At 39.4% G+C, this 21850-nt stretch overlaps 1 protein-coding gene across 3 annotated transcripts in view; it reads right to left on the bottom strand.

Moving 5' to 3' along the window:
* The window catches only part of ptprz1a (protein tyrosine phosphatase receptor type Z1a), an 80807-nt gene that overhangs the window by 39662 nt on the left and 19295 nt on the right, over window positions 1-21850 (bottom strand). For all 3 annotated transcript variants that reach the window (XM_051382484.1, XM_051382483.1, XM_051382482.1), the window contains exons 2-5: window positions 15067-15129; window positions 6580-6759; window positions 4179-4330; window positions 3009-3104 (exon numbers count right to left, since the gene is read on the bottom strand). In XM_051382484.1, the coding sequence (XP_051238444.1) occupies window positions 3009-3104; window positions 4179-4330; window positions 6580-6759; window positions 15067-15129 (491 nt within the window). The remainder of the gene's footprint in view (window positions 1-3008; window positions 3105-4178; window positions 4331-6579; window positions 6760-15066; window positions 15130-21850) is intronic.

Below are 21850 nucleotides of genomic sequence, written 5' to 3' on the forward strand. Positions count from 1 at the left end.
TCCGATTCTTACGAAATTCTTCACCTAGACTGGTGCCTGAAGCTCACATACCAAAAATAGTGTTTGTAGCACCCCCTACAGGATAAAAAAACAGCAGCCCCGGCGCCACGTTTCACCGATATGTACGAAACTCGGTAGGCACGTGTAACATGCCGGGACGTACAAAAAAGCCTCTTGGACCCATACCCCAAATCCCACAGGAAGTCAGCCATTTTGATTTTCATTTTCACTTTCTGCGAACTTTTCGCGTTGTATTTGAACGAACTCCTCCTAGGGAATTTATCTGATCTTCTTCAAAATTGGTCAATACAGTCAAAAAATTGTGCTGATTTAAAGTTGTGCTATTTGAGACTGTACGTTGAACGGCGTGTCTGTGGCGTGAGGTCAAAGTTGGCAACTTTGAATTCTGTGGTCATACAAACTGAAAAGTTGTGAGCTATTTGTGACTGTACATCAAACTGCGTGCCAGTGACATCTTGTCAATTTCAGCAGATTCGCCATAAAATAGTGCTCATAACTTCAGTGTGCAATGTCCAATCTCCAATAAACTTCATATATTCTGAAACAGTTTTGCCCTGAACACGTCCTCATAACTTCAGTGTACGTGGTCCAATCTCAATGAAACTTCACGTGTTTGATAACACTCTCGCCTTGAACATGTCTACATGACAACATTCAGGCATAGTGATAGCGCCACCTACTGGCAACAGGAAGTAAGCGCTGCATGGTGATTTTGAGCTGAGTTACGTGAAATTTCATGTTTTGGTCCGCACGTGTAACGATGGCACGTGACGCGGCCACAGCACGCCCCGAGTTGCGTGGAGTGCGTTACTTTACCATTTTTTTCCACATAACCCCTGACAAATGCAACTATAGAAGTACCCTGGTTATGGGAATCTGCAGTAGGAACCTATTTAGTAAAAATGCTGTGGGTTCATGTAGATTCCTTGATGTCTCTAATGACACAATGACTGGGGGGTGGGGGTAAAGCTTCATGGGAACAGTAACAGACTTTGATGTCAGATCCAAAACACCCAAACCAGTTTGACAGGAGATCAGCAGAGAAATCCATCAGCGCTTGCCACCTTCAGGCTACACACAAATATTATTGAGAGGAGTGCTTTAAGGGCTGCAAATTTCAGTGAGTGCTAAACAAGTGAAATACTGAGACAACTTTTTTATGGTTTGCATTATCATTATTATTTCACAATGGAGAGAGAAAGAACAGTAGGAAAAGAAGGGGAATGACATACGATAATTCTGCATTCAAATGGAATCAGGCAAGCGGTAGACGGAAAACCAGATGTCATGTTAGTGGATGAGAGCAGGACGGTAAACTTAGGTGAACTTGCAGAGAAAACTGGCAACAGTAGCGGTAGACGGCATTGCAGTCCAAAGTTAAAATATTGTAACTTTTTGCTGCTCTCTACAACAGTATTTAAATCCAGATGTTACGTAGCTCCCTCACACAAGCAGAAAACATGGGCAATCTGGCCAACAAGACAGCAACGTATCGTCATGCGTGTTTTGTTTTGCCGTCCAGCCATTCCGTCGGACTGTTTGTTTAATCTTCCTGTGCTGTGAGGAAGGAATCCATGTCAATGCAGCATTCAGACCTGGTCAGATTCAAACCAAGGACTTTAGTTTAACATAACATTCGCCTTCACAAACAAAACCACCAGACTACCCTCAACATGAATTTTGCAAAGTTAAAAAAGTCCAAACGATAGTCCAGTTGTGGCTGGCAAAACATGAATACAAAAATTGCTAGTTTTTTGTTTTGGTTTTGTTTGGTTGGTAGTTTTCCCATTCTGCTCTCCACCAAACCTCCAGCCAAAAACACACACAGAGCCTGCAGCTTCACATCAGACGTTTTTCTGATTTCTGTTCCAACATGGCCTCTGTTGGTTCAAACATGCCAAACCGGCCGGAGGCAAAATGGCCGCATGAAGCAAAGTATGTACGACGCTCGGTACGAACCCTGGCACTGAACATGAACAGAGACAAGAGCTCGGCAATGATCCTAAGCCAAAATATGAATCAATTCAAACACAGTGCACTCGCTGAGGTGTTACTGGTGATACCACTGCAAGACTTTGATTCATTCCCTCAGTCCAACTGTTCTCATCTTCAAAGTCACCCGTGAAGTCATTCTGTGTTTTAAACCTGCCAACTTTTAGAATTTCAGACAGGGTTTTCAATTCAGACATTTTGTGAAATGAGCACCAACTCAAAATTAAGTCTGTTATGGCTTTTCAGATAATGTTTAGTCAAAGAACCCCGTTAGCAATCTGCTGTTCAACAGCAGGGTTAATCTAGACTTTTCAGGACATACGCAAATTCAAAAACGTTGGGAAAAAAGCTGCAGCTGCCAAGTCAAATCTCATTAAATGATATGCTATTAATCCCAGCTTCAGGCGTTATAAACCCAGAGTTAACAGCTAATAGTTCAACCTGACAGCAAAAGCAGTCCGGTTGAGTTTTGCTTGCAGCTCAAATAAACAGATGTGAATTTAGCGTCAACTTAGCAAACAGTTTAAAATTAAAATTGTTGGGGTCAGTTAGCTAAAAGTTTGGTGTCGCTGTTTAGCACTTTTAGCTAATGATGCAATTTAGCTGGAAAAACTAGCGCAGTCTGGTTCAGGTTAGCTGACAGTTACGCTGTTTAAACTGTTTGGGTTAGTTCTGAATCAAATTAGCAGAGTGTTGGTCTAGTTACTTGTTATTTAATTGTTGTGTGCAAAAGTAATATTATTACTTTAAAACTCGCGCCAACAGAAGTAGTATTAGTTACACTTCTATATGACTTTTCTGCTACTTCCCACAAAATTGTTAGCTACTTATTTCCACCGCAAACTAGTTCCTTCTCTAGTTGTTTCATTCCATAATTAATGATGTTTGCATTTTTATGCTCTTTACAGTTTTGGGAGACAACTGGCAGACAAGCCTGTAAACTGATCTCAGTGTTATCAAGGTACATGATAAACTGCCTTGTAAAGCATGCACACCTCAAACAGCACGGCGAGTGCTGTGATTCTGCCTCCGGCCTTGATGGTTTCATCTAAAGAGTCAAAGCGATGCGCCTCATAACAGTAGATCTGCATCTGTGGGAGAAAAGAGCATGTTATGTTAACTATGGTGAGCTGCTGTAGACAAAGAGCAAGTCCAGTCAAGTGTCAGAGCTACACTGTGGTTTCAACTTGGTGTCTCTTTTCCCTTTGCAACTTGTCTCTAAGAAGCACCAGTTCTTTTAGTAACACATTGGGGTAAATAGCAAACACTGTTGTCCATGTTAAAGTTAATGACTGCATAAAATGGTAGGCCTAGCTACAGTATGTATAAAGTGTATTTCCCCTCCTCTCCACAGAGACACCAACAAGTGGTTTAGTATACTTGTGAGTGCCTCCAACTTAATAAACAGAGGCCTGGACTTGACCTCCTCCTCTTTGTCTCCAAACATTTTTCACTTTGCTGTTTTAAAGAACCATCTGTAACATTTTCTATGATGCCCATGTTTATAATGCATTATAAACATACTTATCAGTTGTACTGTGTTCAGCAATGTATAGTTATAAGAACCCATAAATATTCATAATACTTTATAACAATAATCATAACACAAGCCAAGCCAAGCCAAAGACCATAGTGTATTATAATTCTCATAGTTGTAATACATTATAATAACTTTATAATGCATTAGAATCACTCTAATTTGTTTACTTGTTTAGAATCACAGCAATAAAAATGGCAAGAACAGTCATGTCATTCTTTGGATAAATAATCTTTGGATAACTGATGGAAACCCTTGTTTATAGTGGTTTGTAGCTCCAGTTAGAAGCATATATCCATAACATAAACAATGTCAAAAAACTAGACCTTTTTATGGTATTTTATGGATATATTAATATAACATTTAGTTTCAGTTGATGTGTATATTACCTTTCTTAACATACCTACAGATCAATCATTTGTTTTTCCAGTTGGAAAAATGAATGAAAAGTGCCTCTTCTTAGTTCTTTTTTATCAGCTGTTATTTGAGAGAGCCAGCACCCAATATGTTAAACAAAGCACACTGAATGTACTTGTTCTGTAAATAACGTTAACCATACTGAACTTTCCTGAGCTCAACATCTGTCGTAAATTATATAATTTTTGGTTATAGATATTAGTTATCTCACCTCTAGAGGGTACTTGACTCCATCCAGACTGTGTTCGGAGCCCTCTGAAGAGGCATTGCAGCGCCCCCAGTGGAAGGTGATGCGCCCGACCTTGAACTTTGACCTGAGACCCCCTCCACTGACATAAAACTCTCCATCCACATCAACCGCCACTGAAAACAGGAAAGACACAGACATGAGCAAATACATGTATGACACCAAATGTGCTGTATATAATTTGTTTTGGACCTTTAAAGATATATATTTTGGGCTTTATTTTTTATAGGACAACTATACATAGAGAGGAATGGAGGGAGATAGAAAGGGGGGACAACATGCAGCAAACGGCCGCAGCTTGGAATCTAACCCGAACTGCTGCGTTAAAGACCCTACATGGGCTGTGCACTCTACCAGGTGAGCTACCAGGTGCCGCAACACACTGGATCTTTAATTAAATCATTTGCAAATGAACGTTACCACAGATCTAATCTACTGCTTTTAAAGCTTTGAAGACTCTCACTGAAATGATGGATTATAAATGTACACAAGATCAAAAGATGTGAACTTAACATACATATAACACATAATACTCCACTAACACCTCTATTGGACCGTCAAACAATGATTCAATTAACCAGGGGATCTTCTTCAGGTCGGTCTTTGTGTGACCTGACAAAAGGTCCCCTTGAGGATCGAAATGTTCTTTGATGGTAATGAAGGTGGAGCATTATACAGTCCTTTCATCTTCTGTGCTGTACTGTACTTCTCAGTCCACCACTTTGAAAATAGGAGTTGACCATTGTTTTGTATAGATAACAAATATTTTTCATGTGAATTTACTGACTGAATTCGGTCTTTGCAAAACATCGATCTGCTGAACATTCAAGCTCTCAACACATAAGGACTCTGTTTGCGTTTGATTTATTTGTTCCACCACCTTTATCTGAATGTGGTTGGCCTCATCCGTGTCCTCCCTGTTGTCTGGTCTGTGTGTGTGTCTTATGTTCCATTACGTTTAACCCTGTCTAAAATCTAATTTCACCTTGAGGGAGGACAAATATTGACTCAACATGTCGCTGATTCCTTCCTGCTGAAAAGTTTGTTTGGCCTTTGTTAAGGCACGATCCATAAGCTCCATCCATCACCTCTTTTTCTAGTACTGAACTCTTCTATTTGCGGCTGAGTATACTCCTGACAGCCCAGAGCTTTGAAAGAGAGTGTATGGATGGCAGTCTGCGCCTTGAACCTACACTGGGCCCATTTGTCGACTGATAAAAACAGGTTTAAGTACTGTCGGCCTGAATCGTGCTCAGATTGTCCACCAAACATCTCCATTTATAAAAGCCTTTGGTGCAGCTGGCGGACGAACAACAACTACAACAGACTGCTTCTTATTTTGCTGAGAGCCCCGTTGCTAAGAAGCACTGGACTCATCTGTTTAGAGCTTTCCGAAAGGCGAGGCGGGACCCCTCTTGTCTACAATTTCACTTAACAATTACCTTGAATGCACACTGTAGGTTATTGTGTTTCACACCACTTAGAGAGAGGAAATATATAAAAGGCCCTCGATCCTCACAAATGAGAAACTAGTAACAGTATCCTTTACAATAGGACACCACTGTATGAGAAAAGGCCCTATCGGTCAGTATCTATCTGGGAGAAAATGTCATTAGAAAAAGAGGAGGTGGACACTTCAGGACGGTGAGGAAGGAGGGACAGTGTGGGGGAGAAAGCAACTAAGAAAAGCGATTAGACAGATGGAAGCCTGGACTTTTTCTCACTGAACATTTTTAAGCTGACACAGTCCCTGTGTGTCCCTTATTTTTGGCCACATGAGGGCACAGCAGAGAAAGCTGGAAACAAAACACTAACATATTATCACCTTATAAAGTAGCTGTGGCTAACATAGCAACAAGTTGCCTACTTCCACATCCAGCAGACACACAGCAACATGATCATCCCAGTGGAGTCATGTTTGTGTCCACCAATATTCACCCTTTTTCAGCTCTGTTTTTGGTCTCTACCAACCCCTAAGGGAAATATCTTTCGCTGATAAACTTTCTTCACCAGCTGGTCACTAGCTGTGTCTTTCTGGTGTTTAGTTCTGAGCAGATATTGTACAGTGGGTTTTAGAGCTTTTTCCCTGAAAACAGCTGCCTGCTGCAACAGAAAAAAACGCTCTTATAACAGGGAGAACAAACCTGAACAGTGAAGTTGTGGGCCAGGTGGCTACACAATGAGCTGAAACTCACTATGAAGTTTATCACTACGATTGATACTTTTCACCTTGTCACGTTGTTTACGAATTTGATTGATTATCATAAATACAAATAGTGATTGTAGCTGCTTTAAGAATAGTCCACATGCCCTTAGCTGCTGAAATTACAGTTATGTCTTCACACTAACAGATGATGGTTCTTACCAGTCTTGCCATCATTTTTGATGGTCGTCCTGTCAGTTGTCAGGCTCTCCCAGCCGTCAAACCTCAGTTTCTGGTACTGCAGCTTCACCTGAGACAGGTTCTCCTCGATGTTGATGGGAGACTGCTTGGCGTTGCTGCAGGATGGAAACTTCTTAGCCCAGTTGTTTTGGTTTAACGTTCCTGTAGGGCAGACAGAAATAAGTGCTCAGATAAAGCTATTACTGTACCTTCAAGGAGCTGGTGGGAAGATCCAACAAAGCAGGCACTTCTATACAGGACACAAAGCTCACAGAATGGTTGGAATAAGATTATGTGTCATATGCTTTCACAGTCACCAGATCACGACCCAACTGAAAACCTATAGGGGATGTTTTTGGTGGGGAATGACTCACTCTAGTTTCACAGAAGATGCCCCACTCACTCTTTGTGCTATGTGAATGTGCTTTTGGATACAAACAGGAGTCTGACTGACCTCGAGGCAGTTGTGATGGTGTTTTTCTGGAGTGTCTGAGGTGTGTTCTGAGGTGTTTCTAATGTTGCTAATAATGCAATTACTGAATAACATCCTGCTAATGCTTCTATTTTCACAACACGCTACACTTAATCCACCGCCCAATTTTATTCATGCAAATGCTAATGTTGATATTTTTAATTATTTGCTCCAACTTCATTATCTTATTGCTTAATTGCAAAGTCAAAGTCAGCTTTATTGTCAATTACTTCACATGCACCAGACATACAAAGGAATTGAGAGGACGTTTCTCACTCTCCCACAATAATTTGCAATTATTTATGTCTCACAATCCATTTTATATTGGACCTTTATTTTTATTGTTTTTTAATTTGCTGCTGCTTGTAAAGCTTATTCCTGAGGTCATGTGTGTATTTGGTTTTGGCAGCTGAACAGTCAGATGAGTGTTAAGAGAGTTTAAAGTGAGTAAATGAAATTGAAACTGGAAGAAGATGATGGCCAATTAAATGTATTATATGTGCATTAACAGGTGTTGAGGATATTGTCCCTTCATTAGTTGGACGAGCTGATGAAGTACAGACTCTCTCTCTAACTAATTATGCAATGACCACTTACAGGTGTGCTGCTCTGGGAGAGCTAGCTATGAGCTTTGAGCTAATAATGTCCAGCTGTTTTGCTGCAGTCTGGCTTTAAATGTAATATCAGCTCACATTTTTCACTCTTACAGCTTTCAAAAAGGTCAAAGTCCAATATTTTTCAGACTTATCTCAAATACAGCCTGCAGCATTCTGCTAACAACTGCTGCTCAATAGACAGAGTTCAGCATCAGGTTTCCTCCTTACTTTCAAACACAAAGAACAGGCTGACATGACGGATGGCATACATACAGCATGGAAAGTGTTACAGGCAGGAGTACAAATTATCCCTTACAGAGCAATTCATTCAGTGTGTTTCAGCTGCACCCCAAAAAGAAACAAACAGATTTAATCCAGCAGCTAATGTTCATGTAAAGCTGATCTACAGCCCCAGGCTTTTTGTTTTACTGTTATTGCAAAAATAATCTGAGCCGCATGTGAGGTTTGACCAAAAACACTTGCTGTTCTGCTCATATATCCTGCTGCTGTGACTGATGGAAGTGTGACTAGATTTGTTCACATCTGCTCAGAGTTACTGTCTTTACTCAGTGGATGACAGCATCTCTGAGACTGACAGGGAATCAAATTTAGGAGACGAGGCACAGACTGAAAAGCCACGCCCTTCTGTTTGATTCACTTTAAGTGTCTCTGTTAACAGCAGCAGCTGGACATCTACAGTCTAAATAAATACACTGTGTCTTCAGTGATGGGACTATATCATTTTAGGCAATTCCAGCTCCAATAAAGTATGTTTATATTGTTCAGCCAAATTGCTGCCTGGATCATATCCAGTATAAGAACCTTTCTTTCCAAGTGTGAAGCTGTTTTACTGCACAGAAGTTGTGGGCAGGTGATTGAAGTGGATAGGTGGACAAAGATCAAGTCTGGCCCCGCTTGTCACTTGTCAAATGTCTTGAATGTGGTTGAAATCTAATGAGATTTAAGACACTTTCATTTACACATTTCTCATCAGTCAGTGGTTGAGATTTTCAAAAACCAGAATCAAACGCTCATCGAGCCTTCTGTGTGATGGTATGAAAAAGCTGGAGTCACTTTAATGACACAGGGAGAACAACAGCTGAATCAGTCAGTGTGACCTCAGCTGCTGTTATTACAGGGGACAGAACCAGTGAGTGACCTTACTCATATAATTACACTTCGAATGCATTTAGACCTTTTCAACATTTGACTATGCTCCTGTATCCTTATAGATCCCCTCCAGATATGATATAGCACATACATACAAACAGTCAGCTTGGAACAATAATGTATGTCTGATATGTTAACTGAAAAGTATCATTTCCACATTAAAATCCTTCCTAAACACCTCCGCAATCCATGAATATGCAAATACATTCTCAGTGTATGTGCACTGGTGGCTTCAGGTTTCTACACCACACTTGTATAAGTTGCACACTGGAGCAGAAATCATTGGAAAATTACATTTCTGTCTGTTTAGATTGTAATATTGAATTTTCACTATTCGTGGTTCAGTTTTCATTGGACTCCATGTTTTCTGGCACTGAATCCATCATTCACCCTTGTGAATGAGTCGTGGGTGAATGTCAGATTTACTGTTCAGGTCTGATGGGTAAAAAGGCAGACTTTACAACACAACCGCTACAACCTGTTAATCAAATGAGTGTCCAGGAAGGTGCAGTGCAGCTCCACCCGGGTGCCCTGGCTCCATCATCACGATTATAATAATTTTCTTATTGAAACCAGTTCCGAGCCAGACATCAACGAATACAAACAGCTTTACAATAAAGGGTATGATGTCTAACTGATGGCTTATGATTACAGTCATTGAATCTTGGAATAGATAATAACAGTAGATTCAACTTTTTTCAAGACCAATAATCATCCTCAAACTGCCTGTAACTGCTGTAATACCTGTACCTGGATTTATTGTTCTCTTTATGACTGTTCAGGTAATGTGTTTTCTCCAAAACACACAAACAACATAACCGGCATAAAAGTTCAAATTTATCAGTAATGAAATGCACCAGCAGCAAGCTTGCTTCATCCAAATTAAACAGTTCTAGTTAGTTATAAATTACTTAAAAATATTTTTTTTCTCAGATTCTTCTCTTCTGAAACTCAACAGAAAACAGCCCAGATGGTCAGTATAATGATCTGTCTTAGTTATCTTGCAGATGTTTGCAGCTATTTCACTCTTTTCTGCTAATTATGTGTTGTAGTGTTGTTTCAGCCAGCTGGTATCGTGTTTATTAGCATGTACGCTGGCGGTCACATGACCCTCTGTCCTTGCTCCAATTGGCTGCTTGAGCTTCTTCCTCCAGCGGACAAAGAGCCCAACCAGGTCAGACAAGCTTCTGGGTCAGAGTGGATATTAGCATGTCAATGGAGAACACACACACTCACACTCACACATGCACACACACACACACACACACACACACACACACACACACACACACACACACACACACACACACACACACACACACACACACACACACACACACACACACACACACACACACACACTTTTTCATTTCAAAATGTGAAACCTCAACTAACTCATGTAGCAGGGAAATTAAAAGAGAAGAAAATTAGACAATAAAACAATAAAAAGTTGTTTTTGATTGAAAATGTAGGCTATATCCACTCACAACTATTAGGAGGAACGAAAAAGCAATTAACTTTTCTAATATTAAATTGTCTTTGAGGCCAATCTACACCACCAGGGAGGTGACTGGGACTAATAAACCTCCGGTAAATAAAACTATACTTGTTTTCTTCCTGTGGTCGTCTACTTTAAAACTATTTTGACTAGTGGGCAGATCAGTAGTTGTGATGGTATTTCTGACGATACTGCAGCTGGCAGGACTGCTGGTTCTGAGGACAGTTATATTTATAACAGAGGTCAGTGTCAGTCCAGATTGAATGGAAATGCTTACACAACACTGACACTGGATTTATGTGGGAGATAATAAATATATTGTAGATGAAACCACCCAACATGGAGATTTCCACTGTAAACAGATCAAACTGAGTGAGACTTAAAAGGCAAAAAAAAGAGATTTAAAGCATGATTTGTCTTCAATAAATCTTAAATATGAACCCTCTCTCATAGTTTAATTGACTTTCTTGTTTTATTATATTTTTAAAAATGGATAATAAATAAAAATTCTCCACTTGAACCTTAAATATTTATCTTTACTTTCCTCTTAAGTAGCTATAAAGTCAGTGTCCACATTATGTTTCTCTAATACAAACAGCATACGTTATTCTGTATCATGTTGTTACAGCTCCTCTTTGAAGCTACAGCTGCAAAGATCTAACTCTGTTCTGGATGATAACAAAATGTTTGAAAACATCAAAGGCGGCGTCCTGATCAGACATCTGAACTCTTCCAACTAAATCTTAAAATGTAAAACACACTACAAGGCCAAAAGTATGTGGACACTTAAATATTCCAGCTGTACTGTATGCCAAAGGTGATTCCAAAACCATGGATGTTGATTTGCTGCTATAACAGCATTCACTGTTCTGGTTTCAGGCTTTCCACTATATGTTTAGCCTGCTGCAATTTGCTCCCATTCAGCCTCATTAGCATTACTGAGGTCCAACACTGATGCTGGGCGATCAGGTCTGGCTCTCAATGATGAATGTTTAAGTTCATCAAAGGTGTTGGAGGTGGTGTTGTGCAGGCTTCTCAAGTTCTTCTACACTGAACTGGGAAAACCATATCTTTACAGACGTGACTTTGTGCTGTGATGTTAAACAGGGGAAATGGCCTAAAACTGTTGCCACAAAGTTGGCTATCGATGATGTTCCTTCATTGGGACTGAGGGAGCTAAACCAGGAAAAACAAACTCAAGTACACTAAAGGTTGTCCATACTCTTGGCTTTATAGTGCAGCTCCTCACTGATAACATCTGAAGAAGAACACACAGAGAACCTGCCTCAACAAATCACAAATCAACATCATTGCGGCCTGTCTCCTCTGGGATGTTTGTGGTTATTTCACCGTGTGATGGCCGCCCTAGCAGCCACACACTGAGGCAAAAGCCTGTGGTGGTAACTCTTTCATTTGTTTGATTATCTTTAGGTTTAGAACATTAGACACTATTCACAATAAATAACTGGACACAGATTTTGGATTCATAATACAGTTTTATTATTCATTTTTGACAGCTGTTATCTTTTTGGGTGCACACAATTAGTTAACCTTCTTTGTCAATTTGGGGTAGTATTATTAGGTTAATTCATTTAGGTTCTTTTCATTGCATTAATTCAGTTTTCTTTGAGTTACCCATTCCTGGGTGCTGCTGCTGCCAAAGGAAGTGCCGACTGAATCAGAGACACTTAAAAGGGGTTGGGCGATAATTGGACTACACCATGTTGGATGGAATCATTGGGAGAGGCAGTGGTTTCTCCTTGTTTGAGTTTAGTTATTTCTGATTATTATGCTTTTTGATGTTTAGTATTTCAGTATTTTCCTTAGTTAATATTTGGCTGCATTATCTGGATATTATTTGAGGTTATTATGGTTTGTTTAAATGTTATGTTTTAGTCTATTCCCCCTGTGTGTCAGAGTGTCCTGATCAGCCACTATTTAACTTCAGTTTAGTTAGGTCGGTTTGGTTGGTTGGCTTAGTATGTTCAGTCTGTTCAGTTAATGTAGCCTGAGTTAAGTTCTGTTTAGTTGACCTCTTTTATGGGCCCAGAACATTTTGTATATTTTGTAAATTGATTATTTTCACATTTTTTTGTGAATAAAATTACTTTTTGTGAAAATGTATCCTTGACTCCTCATGCCTGCCAGCTCGGTCCCTGACACACAGTAAAGGCAACATTGTGGTGCAAAGCTTAAAGCAAACATTTGTATAAGCCCCTAGCCATTCAGATCAAAGGGTGGAGAGAGTCTATTCATGCTGCTATATGGGCAGATACCAGATTCAGACTGTAGGATATGGAAGCTATGGAGGCTGTAGGTGGGACAAAAAATCTCAGTAACATGGAAAGGGACAAAAATGATAAAGCTAAAGCGTATACACACCAAAGAGAGGACATGACTGCAAACAACTATGCTTTCAACAACTGGTACTCTAGTGCCATTTTGTGATTTTGAGTGCAATGTCTTAACTATTGAATACATTGTCCTGAAATTTGGTTCACTCAGGAAGAATTGTGAAAACTTTGGCGATCCTAGTACTTAAGTTTATGACCAAATACCTCCAAAGCTAATAACATTTCCATCAGTGTCAGCTGTACCTTTTGTTTAATGCTAATTAGCAAATGTTAGCGTTCCAAACTAATAGGGTGATCAGCACGTTATTGCAGAGTTGTCATTGAGAACATGTTAGCATGCTGATAATAGCTTTTTGCACAACGCACAACAGTGTATAGCCTCACAGAGCCACTAGCATAGCTGTAGTGTATCAGGGACAGTATCTACAGTAAGGAGTACATAATCACCCTCATTTACATCTGAAATCGCTCCAATCTGCATCCTTCCTGTGAAGCAGTTTAACTAAATGTTTAAATAACATGAAAACAAACTAAATATATGCAGTTGGGAAATCATGAACTATTCATGTTGGAAATACAGCTGTCATAATCATATCAGTGAAAGTCCCAGTTTGCATTAATAATTGATTAAGTTTTATGGAGCAAACTCTCTTACAAAGAACCAAATGATGTTCCTTCACATTTAACATTAATTTACATTTTAAAAAGATTCAACAGGAGAGGAAATGTCAACTTGGATGAAGGTAAATTCTACAACCCAGGGTTTCTGTAGGGTATGATAATCCTCACAAAAGAATTTGGGCCACAAACTAAACAGCAGACTACAGTGGAGTGACACTGATTAAAATGTTTATGTATAACAGTTTCTTTTATCTGAGTGTGGAAAAGTCACTTATAGTGAAAGGTCTAAGGCCACAAACCACCAACGAGTGAATGAGAAAATGAAGAAGAGAATGATCAGAGGATAAATTACAGAAGAGCTTTTTTATTTAATCTGTAGTGTTTACTATGTCAAGCTCTCTTCAATGTCAAAAGCTTCTTCTGATCCAGAAAGATCAAATAAACTGTGTGTGTGTGTTTATATTCACATGCAAATTCTAAAATGAGACTAAAGCAGCTAAAATTGGATTCATGTAATTTGGCAGAGAAGACGGTATCATTTTCCCGAATTATATTTTCAAATGAGATAGAGTCTGAACTGCTCTGTAGAAGCTGAAGTAACACTGAACTGTACTGGAGGGATCAGTGGTTCCCTGCAGACTCAAGGTGCACTTAAACAGAATTTTAAAGAGTTTGTTGCTGGCGGAGAGCAGCAACTGCCTCATTTTTGATCCATTATCAGAGGATGCTAAAACGAATTTGTTTTACAAAACATTAAATTAGAGAGAATTCAGAAAAGGTCTTGATACCAATATTAGTATTCATAACAGTCACAGTAGTAAACAAACCAACAGAAAAGAACAAACAATGATGATGTATGTATTCTTACAGCCACACAAGCAGTAAAGCTAAAATGTAAAGTTTAGTCTGAGGGATTTGGGGTCATTAGTTTATCGTCTAGGATTTGGCAATGACAGATTTGGATTTGGCTAGATTGGCATCTAGATAGATCTAAATCTAGATTGCAACAATTTGAATTGCGCCTAGTGTATGAGAAACTATGGCAACTGTGAAACTCACAAAAAACACAAAAGGCCCTATCTAAAGCCAGTGTTTGGTTTGTCCATTCTGGGCTACTGTAGAAACATGGTGGCTCAACATGGCAGCCTCTGTGGAAGAAGACATGCTCCCCATGTAGATAGAAAAGGCTCAATCTAAGGTAACAAAAACATATTATATTATAGACAAATGAAAACATACCTATGAATATTATATTCCATTGCTGCCAATAGATCCTCCTAAATGTTACACACTGTACCTTTAAGTATTTAACATCAGCAGTTTTACTTGAAGTTTTTTTTTGTGATGTAACAGTACTTCTACTTGAATACAGATTTTCTGTACCTTTTCCACCGCTGTACTGTACATACCATGAAAGTACATTCTACCTTCACTTCACAGCAACATTTCCTTCCATTCAACACCAGATATGCATCCATGTTGCCACAAAATAAGCGTAAAAGTGTCCCTCAGAACAGCATGAAAATAAACCTTTAAGTCACTGAAATTACTCAGCACCAAGACTTGATAGTCCCGATGACTGATAGGATATTATCCCAGTCTTGTAAACATGCCCGTGAACTGCATGCAGAGAAAGTAATCTGTTGCTGGCAGGGATGCTGCCTGTAGAGCATTCAGTAGTGTTTGGAGTGAATTGGCTTTCAACATTTTAATTTTATCACCTGTGATTGTTACACAAACAGCTCCTGTGTGACTCACCTGCATACGACCAGTCAATTTCTTCTGAGAACTTGCGTTGATTTCTGTATGCATATCCTTCAGCTGCAAAAGAGAGAGAAAGAGAGATGGTCATTTAAAAGTATTAATAACCTATTTTCTCTTCTACTTAATGTTGTCTGTAAATTTAAACTAATTTCTCTGTTGAGTGATATGAATCTTTTCTTAGCATCTTAGAATCTTTTTCTTCTTTTTGAATTTTTTCCTTTTAAAACTATTAATGTCTACTTCCACAGTCCATAAAAGCTAATAATACAGATATCATTCAAACTAGATCTATTTATCTAATTAAAGACCTATAACTTCAAAGTAGTTGCTCCACAGATTACAGGTTGTAAAAGGTTTTACAGAATAATGTAGCGAGAAATATGTCATTTTTAAATTCCTGAGCTGACAGATTCATTAGTGGATTAGACTTTAACGGATTTTAGGATGCGATCGTAGATGTGTTGTAACCGGTTTGATTTTATTTATTTGATTTGACACCAAGTCACTGCTAAGGTTGCACTGAACAGCTGCCAGACAAAACCACAAAGACCAACACATATTTTGAACTATCCAGCAGATAAAAACAGCCACAGGCTGTGTTCCACTGAAACAATACAACTCAAAGCTGCAGAGGATCAGTGAGTCACTTACAACTTTATAAAAGTGACCTTGTTTGTCATGTTGACTTTTTATTTGGTTTGCTTTCTATAAACCCCCTCCCTTGTTTCAAACAGACTTAATAAAAATGCTTCAACTCTGTTTTACTGCTCTAAAAACTAATACCTTCCAACCTCTTCACATTAGTCCCCAATTGTCATATCTATGCAGCCTACTTGGTTCCTGTGTTTTTGCCTAACCATCAAACCCTGCTATCAACATGCCCATGGGGATTAGAGATTACATGGCATTTGGGCAACAAGCCTGTAGCCATATTTGGGCCAAGGTGGACTGCAAGTGGAACCCATAAGGTTCAAATATTATGAACACCTTTCAGTGAAATGAAATTGAAATCCAGACAGCACTAACAAACTGGTAATAAAACAAAATTTGAAAAGAAGATGGATAGTGTAGCAACTATAGGCATTGTGGCACCATTGTATCAACCCACAGTTCCTCAAACATTCTTTCAAGCCCATGCCATTTTGAGCCCCATACTGGACCCACACAATTTCACAACTTCAAAGTATTACAGAATCAGACCAAGCAGCACCACAACTAGTGCTAAAGACAAAACTGACACCTCTTACACTGAGGTTCCTCTAATGGCCACTAGATGTTGGTCCAAGAAAACTTACTTTATTGAAGTCAATAGGGAAACCCCCCAACTTTGTTCTACAAATACAACGTCAATATAATATTTTCACAACAGATTCAGGTCTCAGGAGAATATTTTACTTCTTACGACAGTCAGATGGGCATTTTATGCCTTTATTAAAAATGTCACTAATAGAGAGATGAGAGGAAATGAAGAGAGAAAGATAGATGAGGAATGACAAACAACAAAAGATGAAGTGCATCTGGAACCAGAGATGTTGTGGTTCATGGTATGCACCTTAACCCATAATTCATCAGGGTGCTCCCACAGAGGAGCTATAATGTTTAATTGATTGGCAGGTGTGCCAACCTAACACACCACATAGGCTCCACCTTTTTGGCCACTATGGAAGTTTTTCAGCATACTCTACGAGACTGAAGCCTTATCCACATCAAACAGTTGAGAAACGTCCCTCCCTACCTTACTACTTTCCTCACGACCTTCCTGATTAACTTGATTCACTCGGACTCTCAGTCATGTATATAATGAGATCCTGCGTGGTGTGATGTCAGGAGGTGACATCATTAACCTGAGCGGCTGTCCAGGCATCTGCCACATTAATGAAGTATAGTCAACGCCCTGAGTGGCCATTAGTGAACAACACCTCATTACCATAACAGAGCACTGAAGGTCTGGCTGAGAAACAAAGAGCAGAGGTCTCATGACACAAAGAGGAAGTAAAGTGACATGATGAGGTGTGTGTTTACAAGCAGTCGCAATACTGAGAAAAATGTTCAAGTTCATTGATGGAATTTCCTGCAAGGAGACAAACATGCACTTATATTCACACTGGCATCAGAATATAGTGGCGGTGAACGCTGCCTATGTAAAGTTCAGTTTTGTTTTGTTTTTTCAAACCTACCATCACCTCTTCATTAAATGAGCCTGTTTTGTTGCTGTTGCTCTTTAAGGCATCGTGTTGTCTGTAAATTCTAATCATCACCTCATTGGTTTCAACACATCTAGTCAAGGGACTGCTGTTGAAAGCCAGCTAACACTGGCACATTTACAGAATTGTTGATTTATGTGCAGTGTCTGTATAGGCCTAAATAAATGAAATGAAATAAATCTTATGGAAAGCAGCCAAGAATCATAAAAGACAGCCGCCATCAGAAAAACAATCCGCCTCACGTCTTTTTTTTTTCTTGGCAGTGTAGAGTAAAAAGCTGCCAATCATGCTGAAGGGCAAATCAGGTTTCTCACAATAGCACTCGCATGGAGCAAGTGCTTTAAAGAACAACTACGACAGCAGTCAGTGAGTGTATTGCATTGTAATTACCCTTCTGTATCAGTGTGGTTTATTGACATTAAATTTGATTTGGTTCCCCTCAGGATGAATTGTAATAACTTTGATAATCGCTTTTCATCTAGCACTATCATCAGATGCAATTCATTCATCCAAAACTCTACAATTAAATACCTACATAACTAATGGTACTCCTGTCAGTCTCAGCTGTACTTTCAATTACCAAAATTAGTAAATTCAATATTGTTATGCCTGCTAAATATGAGCATATCAATAATGTGAACACTGTGCCGAACAGCCTCACAATCCAATTATATTTTAGACAATAGGGCTCTTCCAACTTTGTATGAAAAGTTTGAGTTTGTTCATTTTGCCATACAATGTCCCGGCTCCATAAAGAAATTGTTTTCCCAGTTTGTTGAGGAAGACTGTCCTGCACAGACCCCTTACCTCAACCCCATCAACACCTTTAGGATGAACTGAAACACCAAACAACAGTGCAAATTGCAGCAGGTTTAACATCAGGAGGAAAGACTGAAACCAGAAAAATAAAGGCTGTTACATCAGAATATTACAAAACAGTAAGAGTTAGATCTGTACAAATGTACAGTGAACCTCAGCTCTACAGTACCTTGGCTGTCTCCATATTTCCTAGTGTTCTTAATCCAAACATATTTCCAACGTACAGAATCTTATTTCAACATCTAGTGGAAATCCCAAAGTTTCCAAATATGCCAAACATGACTGAACTTTTGGCTTTATGCATGTAAAATGATGCACAACACTAGAATGCCAATACCAAGTGAGGTCTAATCATCCCTCATCAGTGTTAGCTCTTATGGCTTATGTCCGCAAATCTCTGCAGACAGGTTCAACATCTGGTGGAAAGACTGTCCACATTCATATGGAGTGGCAGCAAAAGCAGAAACAAGGAAACACTGTACGTGTGTGTTGGTTTTAATCCCATATGAAGAATCTTTCATGTCTACCTTATAACTGAAATATTATAAATCAGAAATTGAAAACTCATATTGTGTGTGAGTATTTGGAGCCTTCTCTTCAAATTAAACTTAATGGCCCGACCTGTTTATGGTTGGTTCACTATTAGTCTGCAGTAAATTAGAGGTCTCCTGCTGTGGCGTGTTTATTCCCTCTGAGCTCTGGATGATAGTGGTCTAATCTAGGATTACATGTTTGACAGTCTGCAGAGGGAAGATGTCGGCCACAGGGCAGCACCTTCAGTTCAACTCCTCCAGTATAAGTAAGAGCTTCATTTAGGAAATAAAGTTCTCATGTAAAGCAGGAGGTTTCCAGGCAGGCTGCAGTCATCCATTTCATTTTAGTTCAAGTGTAGAAAGTTTAATCCCTCAATCTAAATAAGGCTGAAATGTAGAAATGAAATACAGCAGAGACAACTCCAAACTTCTGTTTCTGAGGTATAAAAGACTGACAGAGCGCCAAAGTGGAACTAAATCTCCTGATGAGGCAGAAACTTGCTCCCTGCCACTTTCCCATGAATCATTGCATGACCATACATAGAGAATGAATGTGATTTACTGCAACACATTCCAGCTGTGTTACAGCTCCTGCTTGTATCCTTCAGAAAGCAGCAATAAAGAAACAATCAGGCCGGCAGGAGGAAGTGACATCGTTTTTCTTGTCTTCTTTGCGGTTGCCTCGCTCTGGTGGTATTATTATTCAACTCCACTGCTTTCACTAAATCACTGACTTCCAACACGCAGACTGTGGCAGGGCCACGACCTCTAGTTTAAATGTCGGAGGTGAGAAGTTCAAGAAGCAGCTTTCATTTCTACATTGTTATCGCCTCAGGATGGAGGTCAACTGTCTGTCTGTCCAACACTTTGGTACAGAGACAAAGACTGTAATAAAATTTATATTCTTTATCTTACAGTATAGTTTAATAGTTTTAGACACGCTTAATTAAGAAATAAAAATATCAAATGACAACTTCGTTATGGCATCAGAGGAAAAGTCAGATGATCACCAGAGTCAATGGGATTCATCCTCTGGGGACCATGAATGCCTGTAAAACATTTCATGGTAATCTATCAATTATAGTTAGAATATTTACAGATATACAGACTGACAGTCTGATATTGCCTAAAACCACACTGCTAACATGGCTAAACACTCAAAAAAGGTGAAAGCTTACAGACACAAAGACATGGACATAAAGAGAAAATTCAGCTACGACCCCCTCCTCCTCCTCCTCCTCCTCCTCCTCCTGTTTCTGCCTCTGTGACGTCGGAGGAGTCAGGGTCAGGACAGACAGGATGCTGTGAGTAGTCTCTTACCAGACAGTGTAAACAGTAGCTCTGACATGAAACACCTGTCTGCTCCCTGAACAATACATCAGCAGGGGTCCATTACAGTGTGTGTGTGTGTGTGTGTGTGTGTGTGTGTGTGTGTGTGTGTGTGTGTGTGTGTGTGTGTGAGTGTGAGAGTGTTTTTGCATGAATATGTATGTAGCAAGTAAACATGGAAGATATTCCAAACTCGTATTCACTCAGACTTTTCATTTGGGCTTCACAGTTATACTAATACCTGCATATAAGTGTATATATATGTGTGAGTGTGTTCACTCAGGAGTAGTTTTTGTGTCTCTCTCCCTCTGTCAGTGCTGCTCAGTATCAACAAGATTATCGTCTGAGCTCATCTTTCTCCTCCACGCTCTGGCTGTTGTCCACCTCGAGTGGCACTGCTTTAAGAGTCAGCGATGTGTAGCAATCTGAACGCTTCAGGTGACTTTCTGTCTACTGAACTGTATAATGACTATACCAGTGAGGCCTGGAGAAGCCAGGAGCCAAGAAGAGAATTTTTTTTAAAGTAGTCTCTTCTGGGCGTTCTTAACTTAAAGGCAACAATCTTCAGATCAGTGATTCTGACAGACACCCTGATCAGCTGCTGCCTCAGTTTCACTCCATCATTCTCTCACCGTGTGTCGGATCCTCTCTGTACTGCAGGACAAACACGACTCATCCGACGTGTACACATCAAACACCGCAGGTTTCAGTTACAGACCACATCAGCGTTGTGACAATACCTGACACATGAGTTGGGATGGAAACCTTTTGTGTGACTAACTACAAAGAAAACACCTGCTGAGCGTGTCACAAAGTACCTGTTTTAGACAGGAAATGTTAAAGCTGAACAAAAAGTGTCCCCCAGTGTCTGCAGTGTTTACAATGGCAATGACAAAATGAAATTAGCATGCAACATACTGATTATTTAGCTATTTAACTCATACTATAGTATTTTAAATATGTAAATGTGTTGTTTCTCAATCGTAACAACAAAACATCACACCTATAGAAAATACAATGATCATCTCCTCCTCCTTTTTGGATTGCAATGACATTCATGTTCCCTTCAGGATGAATTGTAATAACTTTCATGACTTCACTTTTGAACTAGTGCCATCCAAAATTTTTTTTGTAACCAAATACTTGCAAACCTAATGACAGCCTCAGCTGCACTTTGTGTTTAGTTCTACTTAACATGTTAACACACTAAACAAAGACAGTGAACCTGCTAAACATCAGCATGTTAACATTGACACTGTGACATTAGCATTTAGCTCATAGCTTCGCTGTGCCCACGTACAACCAAACAAAGACGCCAACATTGTGGTAGGGTTGTTTCAGGGTTATGTTTTTCTGTATTTATTCATATTATATTAAATTGTTTTTTACCAAGTCTATATCTTAATAACGGATAACCTACTTTTTACTTTTTAGGATGTGAATTCATCCTCCCCAGTCCACCATAATTGAATGATATGGAACTTTCTGTTATGCTAGTTTTGTAAATGACCATACAACTATCTTTTGCACTACCACCTTTCCCACTATTAACCAGTGTCTTTCTTTGCATTAGTAATTGTATACATTGTATACATTGTTGTTACATTACTGTACTCCTGACAGGGAGTGACCAGAAAAAAACAAGATAAATACCCTAAAAGTAGCATACTAGTTATATAGCTATTATTCAGCCTTTTTGGACAAATAATAACACTACCTCAGGGCTCAGTAGAAACATTTTCAAGGCCCAGTGCGAGCCTGTAGTCTATAGATTATGGCATGGGCATGAACCGATGTTACGCTATACAACAAGGCAAGTGTTTTATGCCCTTGAGAGGTAAAATTCCTCTGTCGGTTGTTGTAATGATCTAGAATCATTGGAGAATAAAACAA

This window comes from Dicentrarchus labrax, unplaced genomic scaffold (assembly GCF_905237075.1).
Source record: "Dicentrarchus labrax unplaced genomic scaffold, dlabrax2021, whole genome shotgun sequence".
Taxonomy (NCBI): domain Eukaryota; kingdom Metazoa; phylum Chordata; class Actinopteri; family Moronidae; genus Dicentrarchus; species Dicentrarchus labrax.